Raw genomic sequence first — 26078 nt, 5'->3', positions numbered from 1 at the left:
TGGCACGGTGTGGGTGTGCCATCAAAGAGGACATCAGATGTCTAAAAAGTACCTGTCCTTTCCTACCTGTTGTAGGAAGCAGAAAGCAATGACATCTACTAGAGGGTGTGATGCTGAAGGATATGAGGGTCATTAATTTCAAGAAAAGTTTTCAGGACAAAATGAGGCAACTTGGCAGCTAGAGAATTTGGAATGCTGATGGAAGGGCTCTAGGGCCATGAATCTAGTCAACTTACTATGGACAATCTAAAATGGAAAAATGCCCACAGTTCAGTAACATTTAAAATTACTGTATTGTTCATGGAGGTGGCATGGCTGTCTGAACTGCAGGCCGAACTCTCCTGACTCTATCCATGCTTTGCTTGGTTTAAGCCAGCTGAGCTCTGTGAGGAGCTGGGTTGTCTTCAGGCCTTACGTGTGTCAGTGTTTTTTAATTTGGTGGTAGTGAGTGTGTGTTTCTTTTGTTTGTTTGTTCATTTTGTTCTTTGTTTTTCTTTCCTTTTTTTGCTTTTTTGATTAAGCCCTTCTGTACTAATTATATTCAGATGCTTTTGTCAGCTCAGAAGCAGCTTTCTGCCAGTGTCTGGAAACCCTCACAGATCACTGTGAAAGGTAATCAGAAGGGAAGAGAATAAGCCTTTAGTTCATTTACATCAGCACCTTATGCCTCCTGAAGGACCATCCTGAAGTGCTTTTATCTCAGCCTCTATGCCTAGCTCTGGGCTCATCCTTTCAAGCCACACACTGGACTCGTGGAAGGAAAATGATATTAGAAGTTATGCTCTTGACGTATCCTTCAGTGAATATCTATGGAAGCAAATGTAGTTCTCTCTCCTGACATTTAAGCAAGACACTCAGCTTGACACCGCTCGTTTTGTGAAGAGTGAATTCTTTACATATTGCAAGGAACCTAATTTCATCCACATGAGAGGCAAACATCTCTTGCAGTGCAGTGCCCCCTAGCACTGCCTCTACACATTCGTGCAGGACTGAGAGAAGAATGCCACTTTACTCAGCCAACACCTGCAGGACATGGCTTTCCCTGGGAAATTTCACACCAACTATTGACCCAGCCCAGTCATGCTTAGCTTGTGGGATCCGACAAGATCACAGCATGAAGTGGTGTGGCTGCCCAGTAAAGCAGAGAGTTCCTTAATTGTGTTCAACAGTGTGTTCTTGGTGGTGGACTGAAATAACATAGATTTCTTTATTTGGTGACATAAATCAAATGTGAACACTAATTTTCTCATATGAAGATCAAGGTTTTTATTTTCTCCTTCTTTCCTTGCTATGTTTTTAATGGCCATATAAGGCTTAAATTTTGTCTAGCCGAAGGAGATGAATGCCAGTTAATTTTATTTTCCCCTTTAGTTGGTCCCACCCAGACAGGGCATAGCACAGGGACTCAGACTGAGTTTTCCTTTCAGTTCTTTAATTGAGTTTCTGTGTTACTTGAACCACATATCAAAATCTTCTCATATAAATAAACAAACAGAACTCTTTTAGTGGTAGGGCTCAGGGTGGAGAGGCTAATATTGAACATCTAATTGATACAATCAGAGGATAATACATGATAGCTCTATTTGTGATAAAACGAATGTATAAGCAGGTAAAATGATGTAACAGAGGCATCCTAGCAGGCCACAGGCCAGACTGAGCTTTCCTATCTACCTGCAATTTACAAGGGTAAAGCACTCCTGCTTCTGTGTATGAGGTGTACATGCACATCTAAGTGGAAAATAAATATTGTTATTGCACAATATCCAGTTCTACTGGACTGTTATTATTGCATAGTATCCTGCATTCCTACTATTACAGGGAAGTTCAACTTGAAATAGAATATATGGAATATCTGGGTGTCAAAAAAGCAGGCAGATCAGCTAAGTCCTTCCTGTGCAGACACAGGTGCACACCTCTTAGACTGCAGCAGAGAATACAGTGGTTCACCATGACACACAGACAGCCTGAGCATCATCCCTTCCGAACAGCTGTGCCTTGCCACTAGGTCAGGCTGCGGCACTCCTTTTCAGCATGACAAGTAATTGCAGATTACTTCTCTGGGTTACATCTGAAAAGTTAACTAGTTCCTGTAATCAGCACAAACTTGGTTTTAACAAGCTTGGTCAGTTTCACTGTAAGCAAGCTACTTCCATGCCTGAAGGAAAGAACCTCAGTAACTCTTCCTACACCCTTTGCAGAAAGCAGGGTGGCTGAAGGGGTTGTTTTTCAGTGTCCTCTGAATATGTCCTGTGTATTGCATGCACTCAGCATTTACACAACACCCAGCATCTTCAACGCTTATTATAAAGTATTCAGCTCATTAGTCCTCAGAACGCACAGGAGAGGTGTTATTACAGACATGAAGAAACCTCCTCAGAGGATCTACTTGGACAGGTGGTGCCAAAGTTCTGATTATAATCTACTTGTGTGTGGGCCAAAGTCTCTCTTATTTACACCACTGTCAGATTGTGGAATAACTGCTTCTCTTAGGTACTGATCTGAGATGTTGATAGATCAGGTGCATCATGATGTTGGTGATATCAAACTTTTAAACAACAACAAAGAAAAAATGAAAGTGCCAGACACACCTCATTTTTCTTCCGTGTTTCTCTGCTGAGGTCAGTGGAATTGTTCCTTGTTTACACTCAGTGAGACTGAAGTGACAGCCCAATCTGACAGATTCAAGCTCAGCTCTAGTACGAGGAGCTGACAGCCCAAATACCGAGGGAGCTTTTTTGCGTGGAGTTTCTTATATTGCAATTTGAATGCAAATGATTCTGACACCAGTATGCCTACATCTAATGTCCTGCTTAATGTCCTGCTTCATGCGTACCTGTATAACCTGTTACCACCTCAACACCACCTGATTTTTTCACCGTATTCACTAACACACATTCCTATGAAGCTCCATCGCCATTACCCCGACTGCACAGACTGGGATTTGAAGCATGGTGGGGTGAAACTGTCACACAGGCTGTCTGTGTCACAGCAAAGACAGGAACCTATATTTTTGTGGAGCCAGGAGTTAGATTTGATGATCCTTACGGGTCCCTTCCAACTTGGGATATTCTGTGATTTTCACTGTTTGCTTTGTTATCTTGATTGCTGCTGGCAATACCCATCGTCAGGCTTTTGTATACCTACACTCCAAATGAGAACCTGTGTTTCCACAAGACTGGACGCTTTAATTTTATAGGGGTGGTATGATTAAAGAAAAGGTGTAGGCAGACTGTGCTTCACCCAGATGGAGCAGAATTGTAAATCTAAAGACTTAGCTGACTATTTAGAAATTTAGGACAGCTGGTCCCCGGCCTTTAATACCAGCATCATTTATAACTAGACATGCTTAAATCTTGTAAACCCCACGGAAAGTGCTTTGACATTACACACACTGGTTTGATACAGTGATTAATCACCCCTCGGTCCCCTCTGCAGGATAATAAGGCTGTCTGCATCCTGCAGCTGGCAATCTCCTTCCTAGCTGTCCCAGCTCTACTATAACATTTACATTTCTCCGTCTGATAGAAATGTACTGTTCCAAAAGGGGATAAGGGAAAACAAAACAAGTGGGACTTTGCTATAAATTCCTCTAAAGCTGCTCTGCTAAAATACACTTTGAGATTAAACGTCGGGAGCGCTTGGGTAGATGAAACACTGCTTTTCCCAGCTCGAGCCCTTGCTGACTGCTGTCCTGAGAAGGGCGAGTGGTGGGGAGGGATGAAGGGCCACAGGACCCAGTCCTGGCACGGGGTTCAGCTCGCACTTGTCCTTTCCCCCATCCTCCTTTCGCTGCTTACTGAAGGAGGAAAAGCAGCGAGGTGCTCGCTGCCTGAAAACCCTTCGCAGCGCCGTTTCCTCCCATCTCCCGCAGCCTGAAGTCAGTCTGCAGTCAACTGAGACGGCTGCGAGCGAAACACCCCGAGCTCCGCGAGCTAAAAAGCAACTCCACGAGCGTATGAGCCTGACTGGGACGGCCCGGGCTGTGCGCGGACAGAGCCGTGCAGGCACTCGTGGATAACGCAGGGCCACGAACATTTTCACGAGCAGCAGCCCCCGCCGCGCTGAGCACGTCCCCACACACGGACTTCTCCCCAGGGGCCGCTACCTGCCCCACCGACCCAACGCCCACCCGCGCCCGCTCTATTCCGTATAAGGCGCTGAAGCCGCGGCCGCCGCCCCGCCCCGTCCCGCTGGCCTCTCCCGCCGATGAGGTAATGCGGGGCTCCCATTGGCCGGCTGCGGCGGCGCCCCCGGAGCCCGAGAGGGCGCGATCGAGGCTATAACTCGGCGCGCCGGGCAGCGCGGCACAGCTCGGCTCGCCACAGCCCTACATCGCCGCGCTCTCGGGCTTGCTCCGTGCCGCCGAGCGAAGGCTGCGCTGCCGAGGCCGGGAGAGAGGCGGTGTGAGGAGCGAGCGAGCAGGCGAGGCTCGAGTCAGAACAGCAGCTCGAATCGCGCCCCGGGGCAAGCAGCATGACGGCGTGGCTCGGCTTCCTCGCCGTGTTCCTGTGCAGCTGGAGCCTGCGGGACTTGGTGGCGGAGGCGTGCACTTGCGTCCCCATCCACCCGCAGGACGCGTTCTGCAACTCCGACATCGGTGAGCGGCTCCGTCCGCGGGCTGCGGGGCGGGAGGAGCGGGGAGGAGCCCTCGGCGGCAGCGGGGAGTGCTGGGGTGACGGGGACGGGTGTCACCGCGCCTTTGGGACGCTGTGTCTTCGTGGGGCGATCTCCTAAGCGTGCGGACGCGTGTGCTCTTGCAAGGCTGGAGCTGTTCGCTTGGCGCCCCTTGCTGGTGTTGAGCCGTGGGTTGAGCATCCCGACGGTCAGCCCCGCACGAGCGTGAGATGGGGGACACCCAAGCTGCCTCGGGACTAGAGTTTCCATTACCTCTTCCTTCAAGTTCTCAGTTTTGTTTGTAGCTGAGGCTGCTTAGCCAAATACGGTTGCTGTTTGGTAAGTGGCGAAAAGTACAAAACCCATCATCGGTGCCCTCTGAGCTGCAGCGGGACACGTGTCCGCCTGACAGTCCGCTCGCTCGGGCTGTCAGCTCGGCACTGTGAGCACGGTATGCGGATGGAGTTTTCTTGCACCTCCGTCTGTTGTTGTAGTAGTGCTGCTGCTGGTGCCCACTTGTCGCCAGCCCCAAGTGGAGTCTGCAGAGAAACCCCCCAGGAGGTTACTGTACAAGTCAGAGCACACTTCTTGCTGCACCCGCTGCTGCCAACTCTGGCAGTGACTCTACCCTTAGCCAAACTGTTGCAGCAGTGTCTGGTTGTTCGTGTCTAGTTTCTTTAGTGTCTGCTCCTGAGTGCCAGAAGAAAACACTGCACGTTAAAAGTGCTGGGAAGGCTCCGTTTGCCTCGGTGATGAGAGCCTGGAAAATATTTATAGTTTTAGAGTGGGGAATCCTTCCAGGAAACTGCGGTTGAAAGTTCTGTGGAATATCCATATTTCTGCCTCTGTTTTTCAGTTTGGGTCAACCAGTGTGCCACCTGAGAGGCAGCTGCCAGGGAGCTCCTCCTTCGTGGCAATAAGGATGGGAACCCATTTTTTTTCCACAGCTAAAGCTGCTGGCAGCACATGGCCTTCATTTGCTGCATTTTGGGAGATCTCCTTTGGTGCTCTGGTTAGGTCATATTACAGTAGGCTCGGGGTAGTTTTTGGTCAACTTAATTTTTAAGAAAAATGATATTAAATAAGTTTTTGTCGTGACGCCAGTATATTTTTGTGAGATGGGTAGTGACTAGGAGCAGAGTAAATTATGCAGTTTCACGCAGCAGTGCTCCTCAACTTGAGGGTGGAAAGTGGTCCTGTTTGCTGCTCTGAATTCTTGTTGTGTTTGAAGTTATGTTCTTCATCTCCCCTCTGCCTGTTTTAGAGTCCTCCTTGTGCCTTGGATTTTTCACAGGTGGTATTCAGAAAGTTGATGTCAGTGGGGTTGATGACTTGATGGCAGTGCTGAGATGCATGTGGGAAGAGAGCGGCTCACATTATGGAATGACTTAAATGCAAGCTTGGTTAAGACCACAGTTCAGTGTGATAGGTTGAAGCAAAAGTAAATCCTTTGCTAAATTTGCTAGAACTGCTGGAAAAAGCAGTGCTTCTGCAGGCTGATCTTGGTGCACGCTGTCATGTTCTTCATGGCAAAAAGCGTGTTAAAACCTTCTGGCTGTGAAGGAGTTAACCATTTCCATGGAAACTGGTGGCAGTGTACTGGTGTAGTGTTTGGACAGGCTGAACTACACGCTGGGTTATAAAACACATTGCAAGGGAGAAAGGGACTTGGCAGCAAGTTTTTATCGCTCTTGAAACTCCTGACAAAATACCGGCTCAGAAGGGAGGAGTCAGTGCTGTAAGGGCTGGAGCAGAAGGGTGTTTTAAAATAGCTCCTAAAACAATACAAGGAATTAACTAGCTAGGTGGCAGCCTAGGAGAGGCTTTTCATCTGTGGAAGCCCCGAACACTGAAGGAGAAACAGTTTAGCACTGTAATGCAAACTCTTGCTCCTGACTTTTTGAGCTTAGGCAGTAGAGTTCTACTCTCAAGTTTATTCTCTTCCCCTCTGATCTCACATTACTATACATTTAGTTTTTGATTTTACCATGGCTTAGTTCTGATACAGCCTCCTAGCTCTGCAGCCATTAGAAGGCTTTAATCTTTGCAGAAACAGATGCTCAAATAAACCCATTAGAAAGGGCAGCCTTTCAGGATGTATGTCCTATGCATGTCAAAACGAGCTTTCTAAAGCAAGCTTGGACTAAACCCATAACAATTTTATTTTCTTCTTCTAAAAAATAAAGAAGAGAAACAGTTTCCAGACTAATTAAAAAGGGTCTTTTTTTCTCAATCTGAGTGTTGTGGAATGATGAAGAGAGTGAAAGTGGAGTATCTCATCTGACCCCTTGAGGTCAGTCAATAAAAAAAAAAAAAGCCTTTTTAAATCCTGGCTTTCTTTCTTTGACTGGATCAATAAGTGCCAGAACAGACAGTACAGTAATTAGACAAACAGCAATCTTATGACATGCCATCTGAACTTTGCTTCCTCCCCTCCCACCCCCTGCCTTCGTCCCCTTCCAGATGTGAATATTTTTCTTTTGTTTGAATTAAGAGACCTTTTGAAAGAACAGACACCAGGCATGCTTTGTTCCATTGTGACAAAGCTGTGACATTTCCAGCTGGACATAGCTGACATGAAAAGGGCTTGTTTGTCCTTTTTTTTTGCAGGAGCAGCAGGAACTTTTCAGCTTGGCTGCTGAACATTGCGTTTGCAGGTTTGGAAAAATGCCTCCTCCCTGAGTTTTCCCCCCAACCTTCTTTTCAAAAAAAGGAAAAGTATGTGAAATTGCAGTCTGGATTTTTACAAACCAATCTGTGGATGGTAAAGAAAGTACTTTCCATGCTTATCTCACTTTCTCATCTTGTGCATATACTTCAGAAAGAGCTATGGCAGTACGAGTTGTCTCTTACAAGTTCAAAGGAGTTTGGAATAACATTCTTTTCTATAGGTTGTACTGGGGTAAGAAATGTCTCAGCAAGGGTAGCTGTGATTAGTGCCCCCTGCCTTCTAAATAGCCTCACTCTTGATTAAGCTGGAGTTGGCAAACTCTTGGAGTCCCTTGGTATGAAGGATGCCTTTCATCTGTCCATTGTGCCATACTCCTAGTGCTGTGTTCACAATATCTGCAGTGGCTAGTGTCCTTTGAACAGTGAATGTGAGAAGAGCAGAAGTTAGCAGAGAAGGAAGCAAGCAAGCTCATGAATTTGTTAAGGCCAAGGCCCCCAGTTGAAAACCAGTTTCCTTATCATTCTACCTTTTCGCTAGAAAACTAGAAGAGATGTGCAGAACAACTTGATCATATGTGAGCTCTTAAAGAAACTGAGGAGGTTTTTTAATGGTATGGAATTCCAGTGTCCATGTTAAAAAACATGGTGAGAGATGGTGTTCCTTGCGCCTGGTTTTCTGATGGAAAGATCACCATTGTAAACAGTTGATCCTATTGGAAAATGGAAATACAAGTTTCTATTTTATTATTGGTTATTTACAGTTAAAGAAAATCCTGCTGTACTTAAGCAAATTGATCACCTTCTGGGATGTGGAATTTGTCACATCCCCAAATGCACACATTTGAAAAAAAAAAAAAAAAAAAAGAAATAAAAAGGGAGTGGAAATTGCTGCTTGGAAGATGCAGTGCAGTATATTATATAAGGCTCCTTTGGTGTCTTGTTACTATTGCATGTGCTTACTCCAGATTTCCTGCAGGAAGTAACTCCACCAAGACCTCTGAGCCAGCACAGAGCCCTACGTTACAACCTTGAGTCTTAGAGCTCTTTGCTTTATGTCTTTCAGATTCTTATTTCCACTGATTTCCCACCTATTCCAGAGAACTCTAGCTGACAACTGCTCCTCTAGTCTTTCTGGGAAGAAGCAGACTGGTGGGGACACAATTATGCACAGCTATATGTCGTACTAGCATTTGTTAGCTCAGCAAAGATTTTTACATGGAATGGGAAAGAGTCTGCTTTGTTCATTTCTGTGTGGTTCAGGATGCAAAGGTTTGGTTGACCGTAGAGGAAGTGGCTCAAGGTAGCAAATGTCAAGTCCACTGGTGAAGCTGAGAATATGTTTTCCAAGGCACCAAATATGGTTAGATCTGGCCTTTCGACCTCTTAGATATGCCAACTGGATTGGCATCTAGTGAAATGGATATCTGCACTCCTTTGTAATCCCTCCGACTGTCACAGTGGGACCAAGAATCTCTAGTAGGAGCACTTTGTGAGTCACCTTGGCCACAACTGGATGTTAAAGCTAAGATGAAAACCCAGTTTTTCCTTGTAACAATGTTTTTTGAGGTCCTCTTTCCGAATAGCTCCTGTACCATCTGGTGCTCTTATGTAGCCCAACCAAGCATGCTCCCTGGGAGAAAGAGCCCATGTGGTCTGTGCAGGAGGTCTTGTCAAGTTCCTAAGAGGTAAAAAACTTGAGAGGATGATTTGGTGTGAGTTAGCAGGCAAGGCAGTGTGTGCTGTGCTTGCTAGCTCTGAGCCAAACTAAGCTGAGGGCTCAATTTCAGCCCTATTAATGACTGGGGTGCATGTGTCCGAGTTTCCTTTTAGCAATGAGTGTCCTTACTCTAGACTGTCAGGATATGATTCTCCTCTGTCACATGATGTTATTGATTGGAAACAACTTAAATGTTAGTGGTGAAAAGACGGTATGTAAAAGATGTGAGAGGATAGGCCTTCAAGCACCAATTAGTTAAGCAAATACAGAATTTGTTGAACTTTAAGATCATCTAATCTTCCAAAGAGCCTCTGCATGTGATTTGTGGAACTTCACTGATGTAACTTCAATGGATTGATGCTGCTTTTTAAGCTAACCACACATCGTGTAGACTTCTGAATGAGGGAGAAGTTGAACAAAGCAGCTGACTGCATTGGGAACTGTTTAAGACCAACCTAACTTTTCCTTAGCTTTGAGCTACCAAGTGTTTACTGCCAACAAGAGCTGAAGGCCAGTTTCTATAATAACCCTCTCTATCTGAGCGCTCAAGGCACGGAGGAGGGCTGCTTGTTGCTGGGGCTTTATTAAAACATAAATTCTTTTAAATGGATGCCTGGAAGAGTGTATTGAAATCGCCAGTCTGCCTACTGGTGACTGCTACCAGTGTTATCTTGCCCTAGTGGGATAAGTGCTTCTTTAAATCTGGGGTTAAAATGGACTTGCTTTGGAATAACTTGAGAAAAGGCTATTAACCAGTGTATTGATTCCTTTGTTGATTAACTATGACAGTGAGTAAACACGAGGCGTGTGAATTTCAAGTTTCTACTGTTTGAACATATTAGGTGAGACCAAGGCAGGTTAAATGATTTATACCCTCCTACACTAGTTTTAAATCTGGCCCAGTTGTTGATGTGAAAAGGGCATCCTGGGCCAACGTTGTACTTACAACTTACATAAAGCATGTGTAGTGCCACTGGTCTCAGCAGCATTTCAGTGTCTTTTATCAGAGCTGGATTTCAGTTGGTGGTTTCGAGTTTCTGAGAGGAATGTTACAAACACTAGAGTGCATAAAAATATTATATTAAATAAAAGAAAAAACCAACAGTTAACCTCCTACTGTAATGTGAAGTAGTTCCCTTGAGTGACCAAACTGAAGATATAGTGCATTAACTGACAATGCCTAATAACATAAAAATGCAAGTAGTTTTACACAACCCTGATTATTCTATTTATTCAACATTTCTGCCAGCTAGAAAAGATTCTGTGAGTCTTTTGGAAGCAAGATAGAAGTCTCTCGAGTTTCACGCTGGTAAAATAAATGTTGACTATGAATAGTCCAAATTCCTTCTCTTGTTTATACAAGACCGTTTCCAGAGGCAATTTCAGCCCTTAGAAACAGTATACAGACAATAAAACAAGTTAAATAGAGAGACACGTATGCACAAAGTACCGTCAGACCTCTTTAAATGTCAGCACTGGTTTGCCCGAGATGGAGAATGGCATTTTTATCTTAGGGAGGAAAGAGTTGATCTGGGTTATCTCTCCTGGGACTGAAATCCACCAGGAACAAGGAGAGAGCAGTGCTTGGGGAGGCTGTTGTCAATTCAAGATTAAGGTCTTGGGTTGTGCTAGCGGGGAAGTGGTGGTCTGTGTCTGTGGGCTTGGGTGTGAAAAAGTTCATCTTTTTTACTGATGGGGGAAGAGGATGGTCACAGCAATAGTCTCAATTGGAAATTTGTAATGGGAGAGGTTTTTAAGAGCCACGGGAATGGCGAAGACCCTTCAAAGATTACTCTTAGAGTATGAGAGAAGGATTAGGAAAGAAGGATCCCTGGAGAGGGGAAAAGGACTGCGTGGAAGCACTGCTGAAGTGCTAGGTACAGTGACTTCAATGAAAAAGTAGGCAGTAGAACCCATATAAAACAACTCAGTGGTCTACTGATTGAGCTCTCACAGCCTGTAGCATGTTTGTTTTTGTCTGCTGAGCAAGGCTTAGACTTTCAACAAGTCTCTGTCTAGAGGAATACAAAGTTCCTTCAGGAAAAACTGAAAGAAAGTACATGGTTTTGTTTTTTTATTTTTAATCTTTTTTTCCCCCAGGTGAGTTTTAGGGAAAATATAGTTTGAAAATGATCCAGATTACTCTTTTGGAGAAGCAAATGAAATTAGGCCAAACATAGTACAGTGTCTAAAAATACTTTTCATATACAGGCAATAGTAGCCCAGCTCACTGCTATCATTGCTAAGCTCCTGTTAGTTTTGAATTCTGGACAGAAATGTACACTAATCAAAAATCCATGATCTTCCTTAGCGGCTCATCTATTGTTGAAGTGGCTAGGTACTGTAGTCCCGCTGGTTTCAAGTTTATATCACAGCAAAAGAAAGGCACAAGGAAAGGGTCCAAGGCTGAAAAAAATGTTCCCATAGATTATTATTTTTTTTCCCATTCTTAATTCTTTGACTTTGTCATGTGAAGGTGCAGGTTTCTCCTAACCTTCGTGATCACTGGTACTTCAGCAAAGTGGCCACAGGTTGTGCTGCGTTCACACAATACTTGCACAGATGGCAGCAGCTATGCCAGGTGCAGCACTGTGAAGGTAATGCATTATTACTTCTTGCTCCCTGGTGGTTCATTTAAAAATAAGAAATAAAAATAATAATCCTGCAACAGCACATAGGGAAAGGGAATGCCTCTGTTCCACAGGGCCATGTTCAAAGTGCCCAAAGCTCCGGCTGGACTAGGCTGAGAAACACGAGTTCTAATTCCCTCGTGCTGCACTGTAATTACAGTACTGGGACTCTAACATCTGTTTCCTATTCTCAGCGTTTCCCTCTGAAATGGGTGTTACTGCATTGCAGCCTTGCACGGAGGCCTGCTGGCATTATGTTAACCTTAATTTTCTGTGGAAGAGCTCTGCAGCATTTGCTCAGACAGCAAGCTCAATCCCTCCTGCTCAGGGAATACAGGAACAAGCAGAAGTCTTGCTACACTGAGGTTTAATCAGCTCTCTCTAAATATTTGGGGTCAGCTGTAAATAGGAACCTCCTCATGGTCTCCAAACAGTTAAAATATTTAGGGAAAACAAAAAAGTGCTCACTTGTACCAAGACAGGAAAACCACAGAATGGAAAACTTCCACTTGAGTTTGAAAAATGGGAAATGGCTGGTGCTGGAAAGGCAACAGGTAGGGGAGGAGAGAGCCGGAGGATATCTGTTCCCCTGATGCTTCTCCTTTAGCTCTGTGTCCTTCTGGGGATGGTATTCCAGGCTGCCCTTGCTCTTCATAGCCCTTTATACGCTTTCCAAACACCCTCCCCAGTTTCCTACTTCCTGCCTGGTCTGACACTGCTATAAATATCCTCCTGCCTTTCATCAGCCTGGGGATACACACGCTACAGATTAAAGGGGATTGAGGTGATGGTACAGAATGGCCCGCAGCCCAGCCCTTGGCACGTGTGGGGTTGCTGGGTCCTCTCCATTAAATTTCTCTTGGCAAATGGAGGGAGACCTTTAAGACTGATAGACAGAGCCTCCTTGTTTATCTCACTCACCTCTGGACTAGGCTGTGCAGGCCTGTTTCTGAGTAAACAGTTTATTCCAGTAATTAATAAACTGCATATGGCGCAGAGCTTAAAGCTGGAACATGTTTTGTATTTGTGAGAAGGGAGGGTGGGGAGGGGAGACTTAAGAAGAAACAAACCATGCTAGCTGAGGGTCCACACTGCATGGGATAGTACCACAGTTACAGCAATGAGTACCTTAAAGGCAGTGGTGAAGAGGGCCAGTGCAACAGGAAAGAGAGCAGTAAGGTGAATTCTGGGCTGTGTAATAAGCCATCACATACAGTGTTTCCATAGAAAATCCACCCTCCACCCCCTCATAGCATCCCACAGGGCCAGAATCACCAGCCCAGAGAAGTGAGGGAAGAAGACAAAGGGCAGCAGTTCCTGTGCAAATGCCTTACTATTGGAAAGATGGTGTTGCGGGTAAGGGCGAGATGAGTTCTTAAGATCTTTACTTCTGTAAACATGAAGAGTAGCACCTATCCCTTTTTCCTTTTATTGTTTTCTTTCTTGTGCCTCGGGGGAGTGAAGGATTAAGGATTTACTTGGTTATTTCCTTAGAGGATCAAGATAAAAAGGAGACCAATAAGTCTGCTTCCATCTTCTTCTCTGCAGACGGTGTATGTTCAGTAGAATTAAGCATCTGCCCTGCTTTTCTCCATTGTGTAACAGTTTGCAGCTTTGCAGAGGAGCACAGAAGCTGAGGATTCCGCAATATCAGACAGCATTCTTAGATGGTACATTGAGAGAGACCCCAAATGATCCCAGGAAGGTTTTAATGGAATATTATGTGTCTGGAGAGAAGCTTAACTAGTCCTGGTGGCAAATAGCCAATGACCCTTACTGGGAGGTTGCACCTTACACCTTCACCTCACAGCAAGCATGCTGCAGCAGAACCTGATTGTGATTGTGAGTCAGAGGTGGCATCAATCTAGACTGGATTTCCGATGCTGTTAGAATAACACCTAGAAGCCTGACACGGGATAGTCTTGACTTTTCCATAGCTTGCTTCTGTCATCCAAATCCCTTCTAGTTAGAGGTTGATTCACACTCTGCGGTTTTAAGCTCCTTCCAAAACTCTTTCAAGGCATTTGTTATTTTAACTCTAGAGAGTCTGTTTTGTTATCAGTATGAATGTCGTATCTACTTCCCACGTGCACTCTAAGATGCAGCTCTCTTGAAATTCCCAGCATATTTTGGTTTGCTCTTTTTGGCCCACGGGATGGGAGTTAGGCACTTATTCATACTTTGTTCTGACACCAAACAATTATGGATGTGCAAGGATAGGAATAATAAAGCCTTGTGCTTGCAGAGCCCTACATCTCTGTTGTGTAACTTAGTAGGATTATCCAGGGATGGTGCTGAGAGTTCAGAGTTGCATGATTCAGAGCCCTGAAGACATAGGGTTGTGTGTTTTGTGGGGTGTGGTTGCCTGTGCCCTGGCAGAAGAATGGCTCATGGGATTTCCGTGTGGTCCCCGATGGGATTTTTGTCATTCTCATCTGCATTTCACACTTACTTCCTAGATGTGAAATCATGAGTACTGCTCACAGTGTTATGAAAAACCGCTGAGCCTTTCTGAGACAGCGAACGCGGTAGGTTTGAGGGAATTATTTACCATTTACACCATCTTATCTTGAGGCATCCAGCAGCAGGGAAGGGCTTTATTTGAGCTAAGGTTGTATTGCACCAAATGTGTTGATGCTGATGATATTTGTCCTTTTCCCAAAGGAATGACTGCCTTAGAAAAAAAAAAAAGTGCAGCAAAGTGGGAAGCTGGTCATTGCTGCCCTTTCTTCTCATGCTATGTTTAAGTTAGTTGGAGAAATAGTGTAGATTGATAAAAGCAGACAGCACCTGTGTGCTTGACTGGATGGGAAACGAAGCTTTCACTAGTACCGGAAAGTTTTCAAGCCAATAGGTTCCTTCCTGTCTGTGCAGGATCTCCATGTTTGTTTCGGAATGCCCTCTTCTGAGAGTGATTTCCTCTGGTGTTAACGGCTGTTGGAAGAGGTAAAGGAAAGCACTGGGTCATTCTTTTCCTCCTGTCCCAGAAACTGTGCAGGGACTTTTTCCTGTTTGTCTTTTGTGCAGTATGGCAGCTTGGGCCATTGACGTAAACTTTGTCCTTTGTGCTGTTCAAAGCTCCCCTTTGCTGAATTCGACAACATTGCCTACACACGTCCTGGCTAGGCTGCCTTCTTGATGGAAGGGCAGGAGAGCAAACAGAACAGGATCCTAGGCTGGTGGTTGTCTTAGCACACCTGATGCAGTCACGTTTCTCTTCAGGCTCTATGTTTGTTCATCAGGCCACCATGAAACGCATCTGTCGTGAAGTTCAATCCAGCACATATTCCTTAACGCATTATGTGGACCAACAAGGAAAGTCTGACCACAGTGATTGCTGTAAGATTATTGCCATATATTTCAGGCAGCACCACCAGGTTAACACCATAATCAAATACAGAAAGGGCAGCTTTTTGTTCCAAAAAGTACTCAGAGTCTTGGAGGGAAGGGAAAGAGCTCAAAGGAGTATTCTAAGAATTGCTATGTAGCCCACTTGGTGATGTAATAAATCCTTCAGAGCTTCCAGCAGCTGTCCTAACTTGAGCAGTTAGAACTGAAATGCTGACGACTGTTGTTTCCCCTCTGAACTAGAATTTTGGACTTTATCTTTTTATTCTGCTTTTTCCTCCCTGAGAGTATCTCTACCTGAACTGCTGCAAAAGCTGTATGGTCATAAGCATACTGAAATTCTGTGCTGTGAACAACTCACTTACCTGGGAATCAACAGAGCTATTGATGGTTTTATTTTAGTGGTTTTTAAAAGTGTATATATATCAGTCTCGTTTCTGTGTTCCCAGAGTAATTTCCCTTGGTAATGAGCGAGCTCTGAATAGAACTATACACTCATGAGCTACATGCATCCAATTTGTCTGTCAGTATAATAACAACAGCAAACAGGATCTGTGCTCCTTTCACCCAGTAAAGGAGACCCATGCTTTTGAGAGATGCGGCTGTAGCGATGGGACAGGTGATGCCAGCCTGCTTTCTCTTACTGCTTCTGCTACTCAAGGTTTGAAGTACCACTTCTTTCCCCATTTTGGAAGGTAAGAAGGGAATACTTTCTTCTCTTGATGTGTTTTCACCGAGATCCCTTACCAGAAAATGCTACTCTGTGAACTATAGCAGTGAGAAGGCAATCTGCGGCTGTTATGCATAGTTGGATAATTTTTGGTTTTGTTTTTAAGCCAAACTGTGGCTCTGAGGCTAGCAGCACTCCAGATCTTATTAATGGTAGTCCATGCTGTTTTGGAGGTTTTATCTTCTCATTATTTTCCATATATGTTCATTTTCTGGTTTTGCTAATATGCACTTGCACTTCCTCAGCTTCCTTGCTTGTGGAAGGAAGCAGGGAAAGGAAATCACGTGTAACGGTACCCTGGTTTTGTCTGCTTATCCCGCAGAACATTGGAAGCAGAAATGAAACTACACTTTGGTAAGCTCAGCCTCTGATTTTTCTCAGGGGGAAAAAGCCATTTAACTATTCTTAGTCGGTATATTAAGTGTGAAATTAAGCTGTTCCAAGGGGTATGAACAACTACTGTTCAGAGGGAGTGCCTTTGTGCTTCTGGCTTCTCCGTTGAGCTACAACAGCTCAGTGTTCTTAACTTAAGAGTTTCCCTTGAAGTAGTGGAAAATCAGAGCCACGCAAGGCTGCTACAACTCCAGGCTCAGACGTGTGCCTCGTGTGCGTATGTGTACATCTTGCAGTTCAGCGATGACCCTGATGACTTCTTGAACTTTTAATGACAATGCAGCTGTCTGTTCATGGTGCTAATTAACCCAAAAGCTGATTCCTCCCTCCCCCTCATTATCCCTATGGTGAATGAGATGTGAAAACAAGAAGACGACTTTTCCCGTGCCCTTAGGGCTGTCTGAGCCTGGCAGCGGTGACCCTGCTTGAGTAGAACTGAAAGAGCTGCTGCGCAATGGCCCGTACTCCTTTTTAATGGGTTATTAAAATTCCACCTTCTCCCCCTCCCTCCAGTCCTGTTACAGTTTGGAGTGAAGGCACTTAGGGGAAAACAGCTGCAGGAATAACTTTTCCCTCTTCTTTTGGAAGGGCAGACGCAGCTGTTCAGTCCCTAAGTCTGGGGATTCCACCACTGCTTATTTAGGGCCTGATCCTGCTCCACTTAAAATCAGAGGGTCCAGCAGGCAGTTGAAGGAATCAGCTTCAGGAAGGAGCAGTGACACAAAACTGCTCCAGAATGTTGGGAACAGCTAGAAAGCATAAAGAGAATCGAAAGACACTGGTCACAGAATTGACTTGCCTGCAGTCTCAAAGAACTCAGCAGCCCAATGCTCTGCTAGAGGAACAGGTTAAATTACCATGTTTGTGGTGTCCTGAGTGGTTTTTTAAAGATAGCTCTAGTATGTCTCCGTTCATTTATGGTCTGCAGTGTTGACAGGCTTTTATTGGCACACTCTATTAAAGGACTGATCTCTCATGTTGGGTGCTCGTTTTAGTTTAGGTACTCCTTGTAATCATAAGGGAGAGTGGGTTTACTTCCTGAAGGGAAGCACCCACAGCTCTCAGTGGTATGAATTTGTTACTTGCTGCTTCTGAAAATTGAGGGGAGAAATGGAAGTTATTCTTGCTTCTGTCATTAGAGCTTGTTGCTGTCACCTCTGATTAATAGAGAGGAGGAGGAATCCTGGCACGTGTTGGAGAGGACCGGGGTTTCTGTTCCACAGAGAATTTTGAAGTGGTAGAAGTTTATTCAGAATGAAATGGGATGAAAAATGAAAACACCAGAAGTGTTCAGAATAGAATTTTGAGGAAAAAAAGAGATCCTCTGATCTGTCTGAAACAAGTGGGTTGAAGGATTAATTTGTCTGTTTAGAACAGAAGTGTCACACATTTAGAAATCAAGTGAAGAAGAGAAACACTGATATAGGGTGAAAATAGGTTTCAGTGTTTTTTAAGGAGAAAAATAAAGACATTTTGCTGAGGTTGGTGCTTTTCCTTCTAAATGCCTGTCTTAAGTAAAACCATATTTCCTGACAGGAAGAAGCATTTCCAGAACCATTTCTACCAGCCCTATCCCTGATGGCTTAACAGTAACAGTCTTTCCTCCTGGAAATTCTGATCAGGTTATGTGCTGCCCCTCCAGCTGGGAGGGATTCCGGGTCATTGGTCCTCTGGGCTTGCAATTTTCTTTTCCTGAGTGCTGAGGATTCTCTTTAGTGCACATGTACCCACCCTTCACTTCATTTCTTGGCAGTGGGCAGCTCTCTGTGGGTTTGCTGCATTAATGAGCAAAGGAGTTTGTGGCTGTGCTGCTGCCAGTGAGCTGAGACAAGGCATTTCCCCTCCTGTTTCTCAAATCTTTCATTGTCAAAATGTTTAAGGTGGCTTACACCTGTGCTCCAGGTGTGAGCTTAAGCGAAGCTCTACAAGCTGGCTCCTGGGCGGTTAGTTCAGGTTCATGAACTGCAATAGCCCTCTTACAGCTGTGTCTCAGAGCCCTGCACAGGCAGGAAGCAGCCAGGCCTGGTGTGTTCCCTGGAAATGATTACCCTTATCTGTAAACATTCAGCAGGGCAGTGTCCAGAGAACGTCTGCCTCCCAAAACAGTTAATGGCCCTTACAGCCTTCAGAAATAGCAATCACTGTGCCAGGGTGGCTGTGAAAAGGCTAACTATCCATGTCTTGTGGCATTTCATCTTTTTCCCCTAAAAAGTTAGCTGAACACCCAAGAACTGATCACAGAGTGCAGACTTAGCTCACCCAAATCGAAGCTTAATGAAAGATTTTTGGTCAGAATACTTTATCCAGTGATTGGCAACTCTGCCCATGGCAGGGGAGCTGCAGCTCAGTGATCTTTAAGGTCACTTCCAACCTGAGACATTCTGTGAAGCTCTCAAACTCCAGTAGCACAGGCGAGTTAACGGACAGGTTAACTTCAGTTGAATCCCAGCAGGTTTTAACATCAGTTAAGTCACATCAGATTTGAGCATGTCCATGTAAAAAGCCTTGATCAGCAGTACTGATGAGGGATAAAACACTGTGGGTTTTAGTCTTAAATTTGTGTAAAAGAAACCAAAACAGTGTACGATCGGTGTTGGGGCAGGCAGTGCTAACTATTCAGTGTGTTGTCTGTGCTGGCAGAAGTCTAGCCAAAAGTTGTATCTCATTAGTATTTCACTGAGAACACCAGGAATGTAAGTAATGAAAGAAATAGGTAGCTGTATTGTGTCTCTGTGGTCCCTGAGGGGCAAATCTGGTCAGTCTGTCAGTAGGGCAGTGAGGTAGTTTCTGAGAGAACTGCCTGAAGAAAAAAGGTTACTGGCCAGTGTCTACCTATTCTTCCTGCTGCCAGCAATCTGCACCTGAGCATAGGTAAAATCCTGTGTCTTCAAAGCCAGAGCATGTACAGTGTGCATTAATTGTGACTGGTGTAGTCGCTTGTTGCTTACAAGTGTTATTAGGCTTCCAGGTCATCTCATTACCTCTTTCACAGGCTGTCTCATATCACTCTCCTATTACTTATTTACTACCTTACTCCCCAAACAAATCAACCCTGAGTCCCTTTGGCCCTTGTTGACGCTCTCATGGATCAAACTGAAGCTTGATGTTTTGGAATACAGGGTACCCCATGGTGTCCTGGGCAGTTCCTGGCCAGGTGGGTGAGCTGGCCTGCCTCAAGTGTCCTGACCTTGATCTGTAGTCAATCTGACCCTGGCTGAAATAGGAGTTGTGGCACATGGGACTGACTCAGGGTTCAGGAAGTGCACTTGTTACAATGTACATTGAATGAGGATCTGAGAGCAGCACCCTGTCTTTAAAAGGTGTCTGGCCTTCAGGGCAAAATTCTTAATGTAGCTGAGCTCAAATGCTTAATCCATACTGTTAGTGACGGTGGTTAGATAGTTGATTTTAAGATGGGTAATTACTAAATTCCTTAAACATTATGATAAATCTGAACTGTGTCATGGGTACATCCAGTGTCTGCAGACAGTCTATAGAAGCTGTCAGCTTCTGAACAGTTCATACTCTAATGGTGGGCAAAGGTCCTGGCTTCCGATAGCAGAAATTGTTTGAACGCAGGTTTAATTCCAGTGTTCAGCAGGCTCAGTACCAGGTCCTGTAAGGTCCCGTGTGAATAGGAACAGCAGAGCAGCACTTATAGGCCTGACCTGGTTAAGTATGTGTACCTCTTTGGCATGGACAGCTGCTTAGTCTATCAGTTTAATGCAAGTTTTCTAATGTAGGAAGGAATTTACAGGCCCACCCAGTACCCTTGAAATCTATACATGTTCCCGAGCACTTCTTCCTCCCTGGCTGTACGTGCAAAACCAAGTGTAAACCATGTGGAAACCATGTGATTGGTGGAGTGTGGCCTCCTCGCAGAGGCTGGCACCGGTCCCAGCCAGCCGAGGTGCTGAAGGAAGAAGTCTTCTGAAGTAAGTCACTGCAGCAGGGAGTGTCCAGGCCTGTGGCTTTTGATACTCCCTGTTTTGAAAGCTTTACGTGGGCTGTCAGAGCTGCTTTATTTCCAGTGTGCAAAAGAAAACTGCTTTCACATGTTCTTTTATTCTTCTTTTTTTTTTTTTTTTTTTGCAGGACTCTCTTTCCCTCTCCTCTCCCACCAGTAGGTCTGTTTGGATGAGAGCTTGTAGTTCATTCTTGGGTCGTCCAGTGGGTTAATGAAAACGTAACACTTTATATGTGATTCAGTGCTGAATGAGGTCATCTTTCTTTCTTTCTTTCCTTCTTCTGATGTCTGTTGAGTAGTCTCTTGCCTGCTTGCTGAAGATAGCAGTTTGGTTCTTAGAAACAGATATCAGCCTGCAAAAGAAGTGACTGTATCCCAGCAGAGCAACTTATCAGCAGCTTTACAGGCCAGAGAATTTCTTTCATAGCAGAATTGAAATGTCTTAGGAAATTTGTCATCAAAAAGAAAAAACAATGGGTAAAAAAAGTGTGTATCTGTGCTGCCCCTTCATCCTCAAATCTCTTATATGCAAGTTCTGAGGTACAAGTAAAAGCAACCTCATTCCCCTTCAGCAACTCGCATGCTGTTTGAGAACTCTACGTTATCCTTGCTTAGGGCCAGCAGTATGTTATTCTTTAAGTAGTGCCCATTACCTTGAGAGTAAGAGTCTACTCTGTATGACGTGAAATGTGGTTTCTGTCATAGTAGGTTTTTTGAAGTACCATGCAGTCCACTTTAGTCACTCTAACACTTGTTCTCTGTAGTTCGTTCTCCTGATCACAATCTATGGAAATGCAAGATCAGTCTCACTTGCAACCATATCACTAAATCACAACCAGAGGACACATTTCCTTCTTGCAAAGGCTGCTCCTCTAACTGTACTTCTTCAGGCAATTAATCTCTCTCTTCATATGCTCCAATTTGCTTTCCATGTTACAGCTCACTTGATGGGTTGGGAAATGATCAATGCCAGATGCGCATTCCTTTCGGGCAGTAAATGCTCCTCCAGCAGTAAGCCATGCACTCCAGCTCCTTATTTTATTAAAACCACATATGGTTTCCATTTGCCCCTAATTGGTCTCACCTCAGCTCTGCCATATTCTCTGAGTGGAACACTTAAGACTTATGGCTCCTTTGAATGCTTCCAGAGAGCTCTGAGAAGCCAGAGTCTTGCTTGTCTCATCTCAGCTTCCTTTTGTCCTTCATATACTGTGTCTAGAAGTACTTGATCTAGAAGTGAGGACTGAGTTACATTTTACTCCCCAAATCTTATGTAGACCAAAAGAAAATGAAAGAAGTGTTTTGAGTGGAGCAGTACCTGACCAGCTTTGAGTCAAATGGATGTTATTTCTATCCTTTGTTGTCAATTGGCTCTGGAAATGCATTGCATGTTGCTTTTCCTTCCAACACTGCCAACCTTGGCTGAAAGCAGTTCTTTCTTAGGTAAGAGAAAATGAGGTGAAGTGTGCTATGCTGAGAACATCCCTTATGGTGGACAGCAAGGTGCTGCTGTACTGTACTCGATTCGTGGGAAACTTCTTTCATTTCCTCCACTCACAGTACCCTTCCTTCCTTCATTCTGTCACTCAACTACTTCTCATACTGGAATCGTCTGTCAGTAACTACTTAAATATTTAGGTAGAAAGTGTGTGGGGGGAGAAAAGGAGCAGGAGGAAGGGGAGGAAGAAGCGTGCCAAAAGAGGCTGCGAAGTGGCTAGTGCTAATTCATGGGAGTGTCTTTGGTTCCTCATTTTATTTTGTCAGAAGATTCTGAAAGCTGTAGACCCGTTCATTCTGCAGCCTGCTTTTTGCTTACATTTGTAGCAACTCTAGAATGTGGTGTTGACGCAAGCTGTGAATTTAACGTAGTGATGCATGTAACTTTTATGACTCAACTGGCTATGCTCTGCCTGTTCTAGCTAATTTCTTGGTTCTGCCTGGCTTACCCAAGTTCAATAGGTGTAACAGTAAGACAAAATCGTCTTAGTAAGACAGATTTTTTGTTTGTTTGTTTTTCCCTACCTTTGGCTTCTCTGTGCTTTATCGCAAGGTATTTCCTGAAGCTAGTCTCAATTGGCGTGAAACATACCATCCGTGAATGGATCTTAAGGATTCAACTTCAATGGAAATGCGTTTTAATCCTCTTATTTCTTTCTCCTCCTTTCAACCCTTCCTCTGTCCTCTAAACAGACTACCAGGGTATGATGGGAAAGCAAGGGAGCTAGCAGGAGCTGGGTGTAGTGCTGGGTAGCTGAGGAGTTTTCAGCCATATCTGATACAGGAATCAGAATCAAGGGTCTAGAATTGAACTTGTTATTTGAGAGAGACCTTTCTTCCTCTCGACCTTGATATATTTCAAAGGCAGTACTGCTTGGACTTCCATAGGCTGTGAGACACAATACAGAAAAGGCATGAAGTGCTTGCTACAGATGCCATGTTAAGAATTATGTCCAGTGAAGAAGCTACAGGATAAATGCCATGTGCAACCCAAGTTTTGCTTTTCTTATGAAACCTTGCATCTTTAATTTGTGGTCTTGCTGGGAGGCTTATCTTTTCCCTAAGTGGAGAAGGCCCTTCTAGAGCAGTTTATAAATTTTTTAAGTGATGGGAGGTGTGATTCAATTGGTCTTGCATGAAAGTGTACATCACTCCTGTTTTGCAGTGTTAGAAACAAGAAGATTCAGTGTGTTGTGCCAGCAGGCTCAGAGGCTAGGAAATCGGAAGAGCTACGAAACCTGTTTAGTGTTTAGTAATTGCAGTTCAGGCAGAGCTTGTGCCTGGATGAAGCCATTTAATTGCCCTCTGCTTTTTGGGGCGACCTTCAAACAGCACTCAAAACCTTTCAACAGGGAAAGGTTTTTTTGATCTGTAGAACAAAGATCAAAAGTAAGTGTCATATTTCTAGCTAAAAAATAGGAGTGAAAGAATATCAGGGTGTTTTCCTTCCTGTTTTTATTTAGAGTTTTGTCAGTCAAAATGTTCCAACAAACTTGGCAGCTAATTTGCTGGAATAACCATGAGTTTCTTTCCACTATGGTATTATTGTTGCAATGGTCTGATAATTGGTGGAGGTGACTGAGGTCAAGGGGTTGTTCCTTCTCTGTCAGTGTTCCTTAGAGCACTACAAAAAGGGAGAAGATCGAGACCATGGCCTGCCGGTTGAGAAGGCTAATTGGGAACTAGTTTAATGGTGAGGGGTGTAAGAGGAAGGCAGCCAGCAGTGAAGTGCTTACTTTGTCATTTTTTAATTTTATTTATTTATTTATTTGTTGCTTTCTTGATGAGCTTCTCAGGTAGTGCTTTCCAGGAGCTCTACTGGCTCGTTCCAAGGCAAAGCAAAAATGGCTTTCTTTGCTCATGTGGCTTTGGCTGGAGGTCGTGGTGGAAGAAGGCAAGAAAATGCTCTTCTCTTGTATCACCTTCTCAGCCTTGGCTTTGCAAGAAGCCTTCAAATTCAATATGTTAAGAGTTCTGTTTTAGTTACGTAGGATGAGATTTTATTTACAGGCAGACAAGGGATTTGTATCTGTTTTTGCCTGTTCCTGAACCCGCTGCTGCTGTCATCATCTTCCCCACAGTTCTGCTGTGCTGTGAAAGTGGAGAAGTGGGTGAGATGGTGTTTTCCTGCTCCAGAGGCACCCCCACCCGGTTCCCAAGAGGTTGCATACAGCTGGGCCAGACTAAAGGATGCAATCCACTTGTAGTTATGGACCTCTGTTATTAGGGAAGCCAGGAGTCTTGGTGATAACGGCTAACAATCAGAAGGGGGGTGGGAAAAGGAACACAGCATGTTCCACCTTTAGTGTCAAGGCATCATTTTCAAGCACACTCTTCTGCTGGGGTTTTTTTTGCAGCCCAGCTGCTGGGGTAGCTAGTGGCCTCAGGACAGAGTCTTAGACTCCTAGTCACATTGATGCTCTGTATGTATGTTATTTTGCTGCTATTTGGATGCTATGGAATGGGCTGAGAGAATTATTTCTCCCCTATGTCTTCATTAGTAAACAATGTGAATCCTCCACATCCTTCATTTGCTTAAATGCAGTGAGTGTACAACACAGCCAAACTTCTCACTTAAAAATACCCCTATTGCACACCAGTAAAGGAAATCCTGGAAACAATAATATAATTGTAGCATGTGTGATTCTCCTGAGACTTTCATAATCATTAGTCACAAGGGAGGTGGGTTTGGAGCAAATCCTGGTCTCTGAAGGCAGCGTGCCTCCACTGAAAGCTGCTGTTTATGGATGACAAGCAGCCAGCTTGCATGGAAGCATCTGGTTCTCATGGTGTGGTTGAACATACAACTGGGATTCGTGGTGGTAGCTCCCACACGTACAGCTGCCCTCTCGTTAATGTGAGGTTTGTGCTAGTGTCACCATCTAGTGGCTGACCCTCATAAGGGACAGGTTTGAATTAACGATAAGTGTGCCTTTGCTGTTCATCTGGGGGAAGAAGAGCTCCTACTACATGTGTAGCAGTGGTTTTTGTTTTTGAAATGACTTTGTGATTGCATGTCTTTTCACAAGTTGTTATCTTAGTTCGGGAAATGCTTCTCTTAATCTCACGTGTGCCCACTTCTCTCACTCATTGTCTGGTTTTCACATTGTGATGATAACATCCTCTGCTACCTATATATATTTTTTAATTATATAAACTTTGGACAAGCAGCCCATAGGGTTTCTCCGCTTTGAATCGCTATATGGCAACCACACTTATCTTACCAAGATTTATATCCCCATCTAATTTAACTTTTCATAATAATTACAAATCACTCGTGAGACCTTGCCAACTGCTCCAGTCCCACAAAGTGACCTGACCTGAAACTCTGAAGCACTGAGAAGCATTCATCTCGGCGTATTTTTAAAGGCAGTAGATCAAAGGAATTGTGGTTTAAAAATATGTAGCTATTTTGGTGACCACTTGTGTGGGATAAAGTTTCCCATCAGTAGCAGCAGGACTTTAAGCAAGGTTCAGGGAGAAAGGAGTTCAGGGGAGCACTCACAGCACCTTTTGCCTTTTTCCGTTGAAACAGTAGGAGTCCTCAGAAGTGAACGGTTGATTTCTCCAATCTAATGGGGTCTGAATTTGCAGCATCTATGTGGCTGCAGTTCTGTAGCTTGGAGCCCTGTTCTGGGCTGATTTGTAGGCTGATTTCATGCATGGAGGCTAAGGTTGATGAGGCTGGATGTGTAAGCAGCCTCTGAGCAGTCCCATCCATCCAACATTTTTTCCCTCTTACTCAGAGGCATCTGATCCTCAAGGGGCGGAAACTGGAGCATCCTTTGCTCCTTGGCTAGCAGCTTGATTTCTCCTTTAATATGGGAAAAATGAGGTAGGGTGCGTTCCTAGTTTCTTCCAAGCTTTTTGGTAGAAGAAGGAACTTATCTGAAAGGCTACCATTTGGATGATAAAGGCAACTTCTCTGAGATACAGACAGCTTGACCCACTTGCTGGAGGCTTGAAGTGACAGCCCATGCGAAAGTTCTTCATGGCTTTCAGTAGGTGAACGTGCTGGTATGATTGTTTCTTTCTACCCTTTACTGTAGAGTAATAATCTGAAGAGACAGGGTCTTCTTAACCTAGTCACGGATCCTTCTGCCTGACTGCTTGAGTAGCAGTGTTGGAACTGGGATGCAGTTATATGCTGGTGAAGATGCACATTTTGAATCTTTGGTCCTGTGGTGAAGCTGTTGATTAGTCCATAAATCAAAGCTGCTTTCTTTCTGAAGTGGCTGTGCTACTTTAACCAGAAAGTTCAAGGGCTGCCAAGCTAGCAGTTAAGTACATGAAGAAAACAGATTTTTAGGTATTTTGTCAGCAACTGGGAATGTGCCTGTCATCTTTAATGCTAACCATGTACTGGTTTGGCAACCCTAGGGTTTTGCAAAATTGCATTTTAATATATTTCTTACCATTGTCAGTTAGTTATCTGAATTTAATAATCCTATGTTAGGCAAGTGCTGGTTTTTTTTGTTTTTTTTTTGTTGTTTTCATTTTCAGTATGTTAGA

General features: G+C 44.3%; 2 protein-coding genes across 2 annotated transcripts in view; one reads left to right on the top strand and one right to left on the bottom strand.

Moving 5' to 3' along the window:
* SYN3 (synapsin III) overlaps nt 1-26078 on the bottom strand; it is a 173560-nt gene that overhangs the window by 86673 nt on the left and 60809 nt on the right. The window lies entirely within an intron of this gene.
* TIMP3 (TIMP metallopeptidase inhibitor 3) overlaps nt 4298-26078 on the top strand; it is a 32341-nt gene continuing 10560 nt past the window's right edge. The window contains exon 1 of the mRNA XM_065743092.1: nt 4298-4597. Within this exon, the coding sequence (XP_065599164.1) occupies nt 4474-4597 (124 nt within the window). The 5' untranslated portion in view covers nt 4298-4473. The remainder of the gene's footprint in view (nt 4598-26078) is intronic.

Source organism: Cyrtonyx montezumae, unplaced genomic scaffold (assembly GCF_038088225.1).
Source record: "Cyrtonyx montezumae isolate F1298 unplaced genomic scaffold, pur_monq_1.0 scaffold_3, whole genome shotgun sequence".
Lineage (NCBI taxonomy): Eukaryota > Metazoa > Chordata > Aves > Galliformes > Odontophoridae > Cyrtonyx > Cyrtonyx montezumae.
This window is presented reverse-complemented; position numbering and strand designations above follow the sequence as displayed.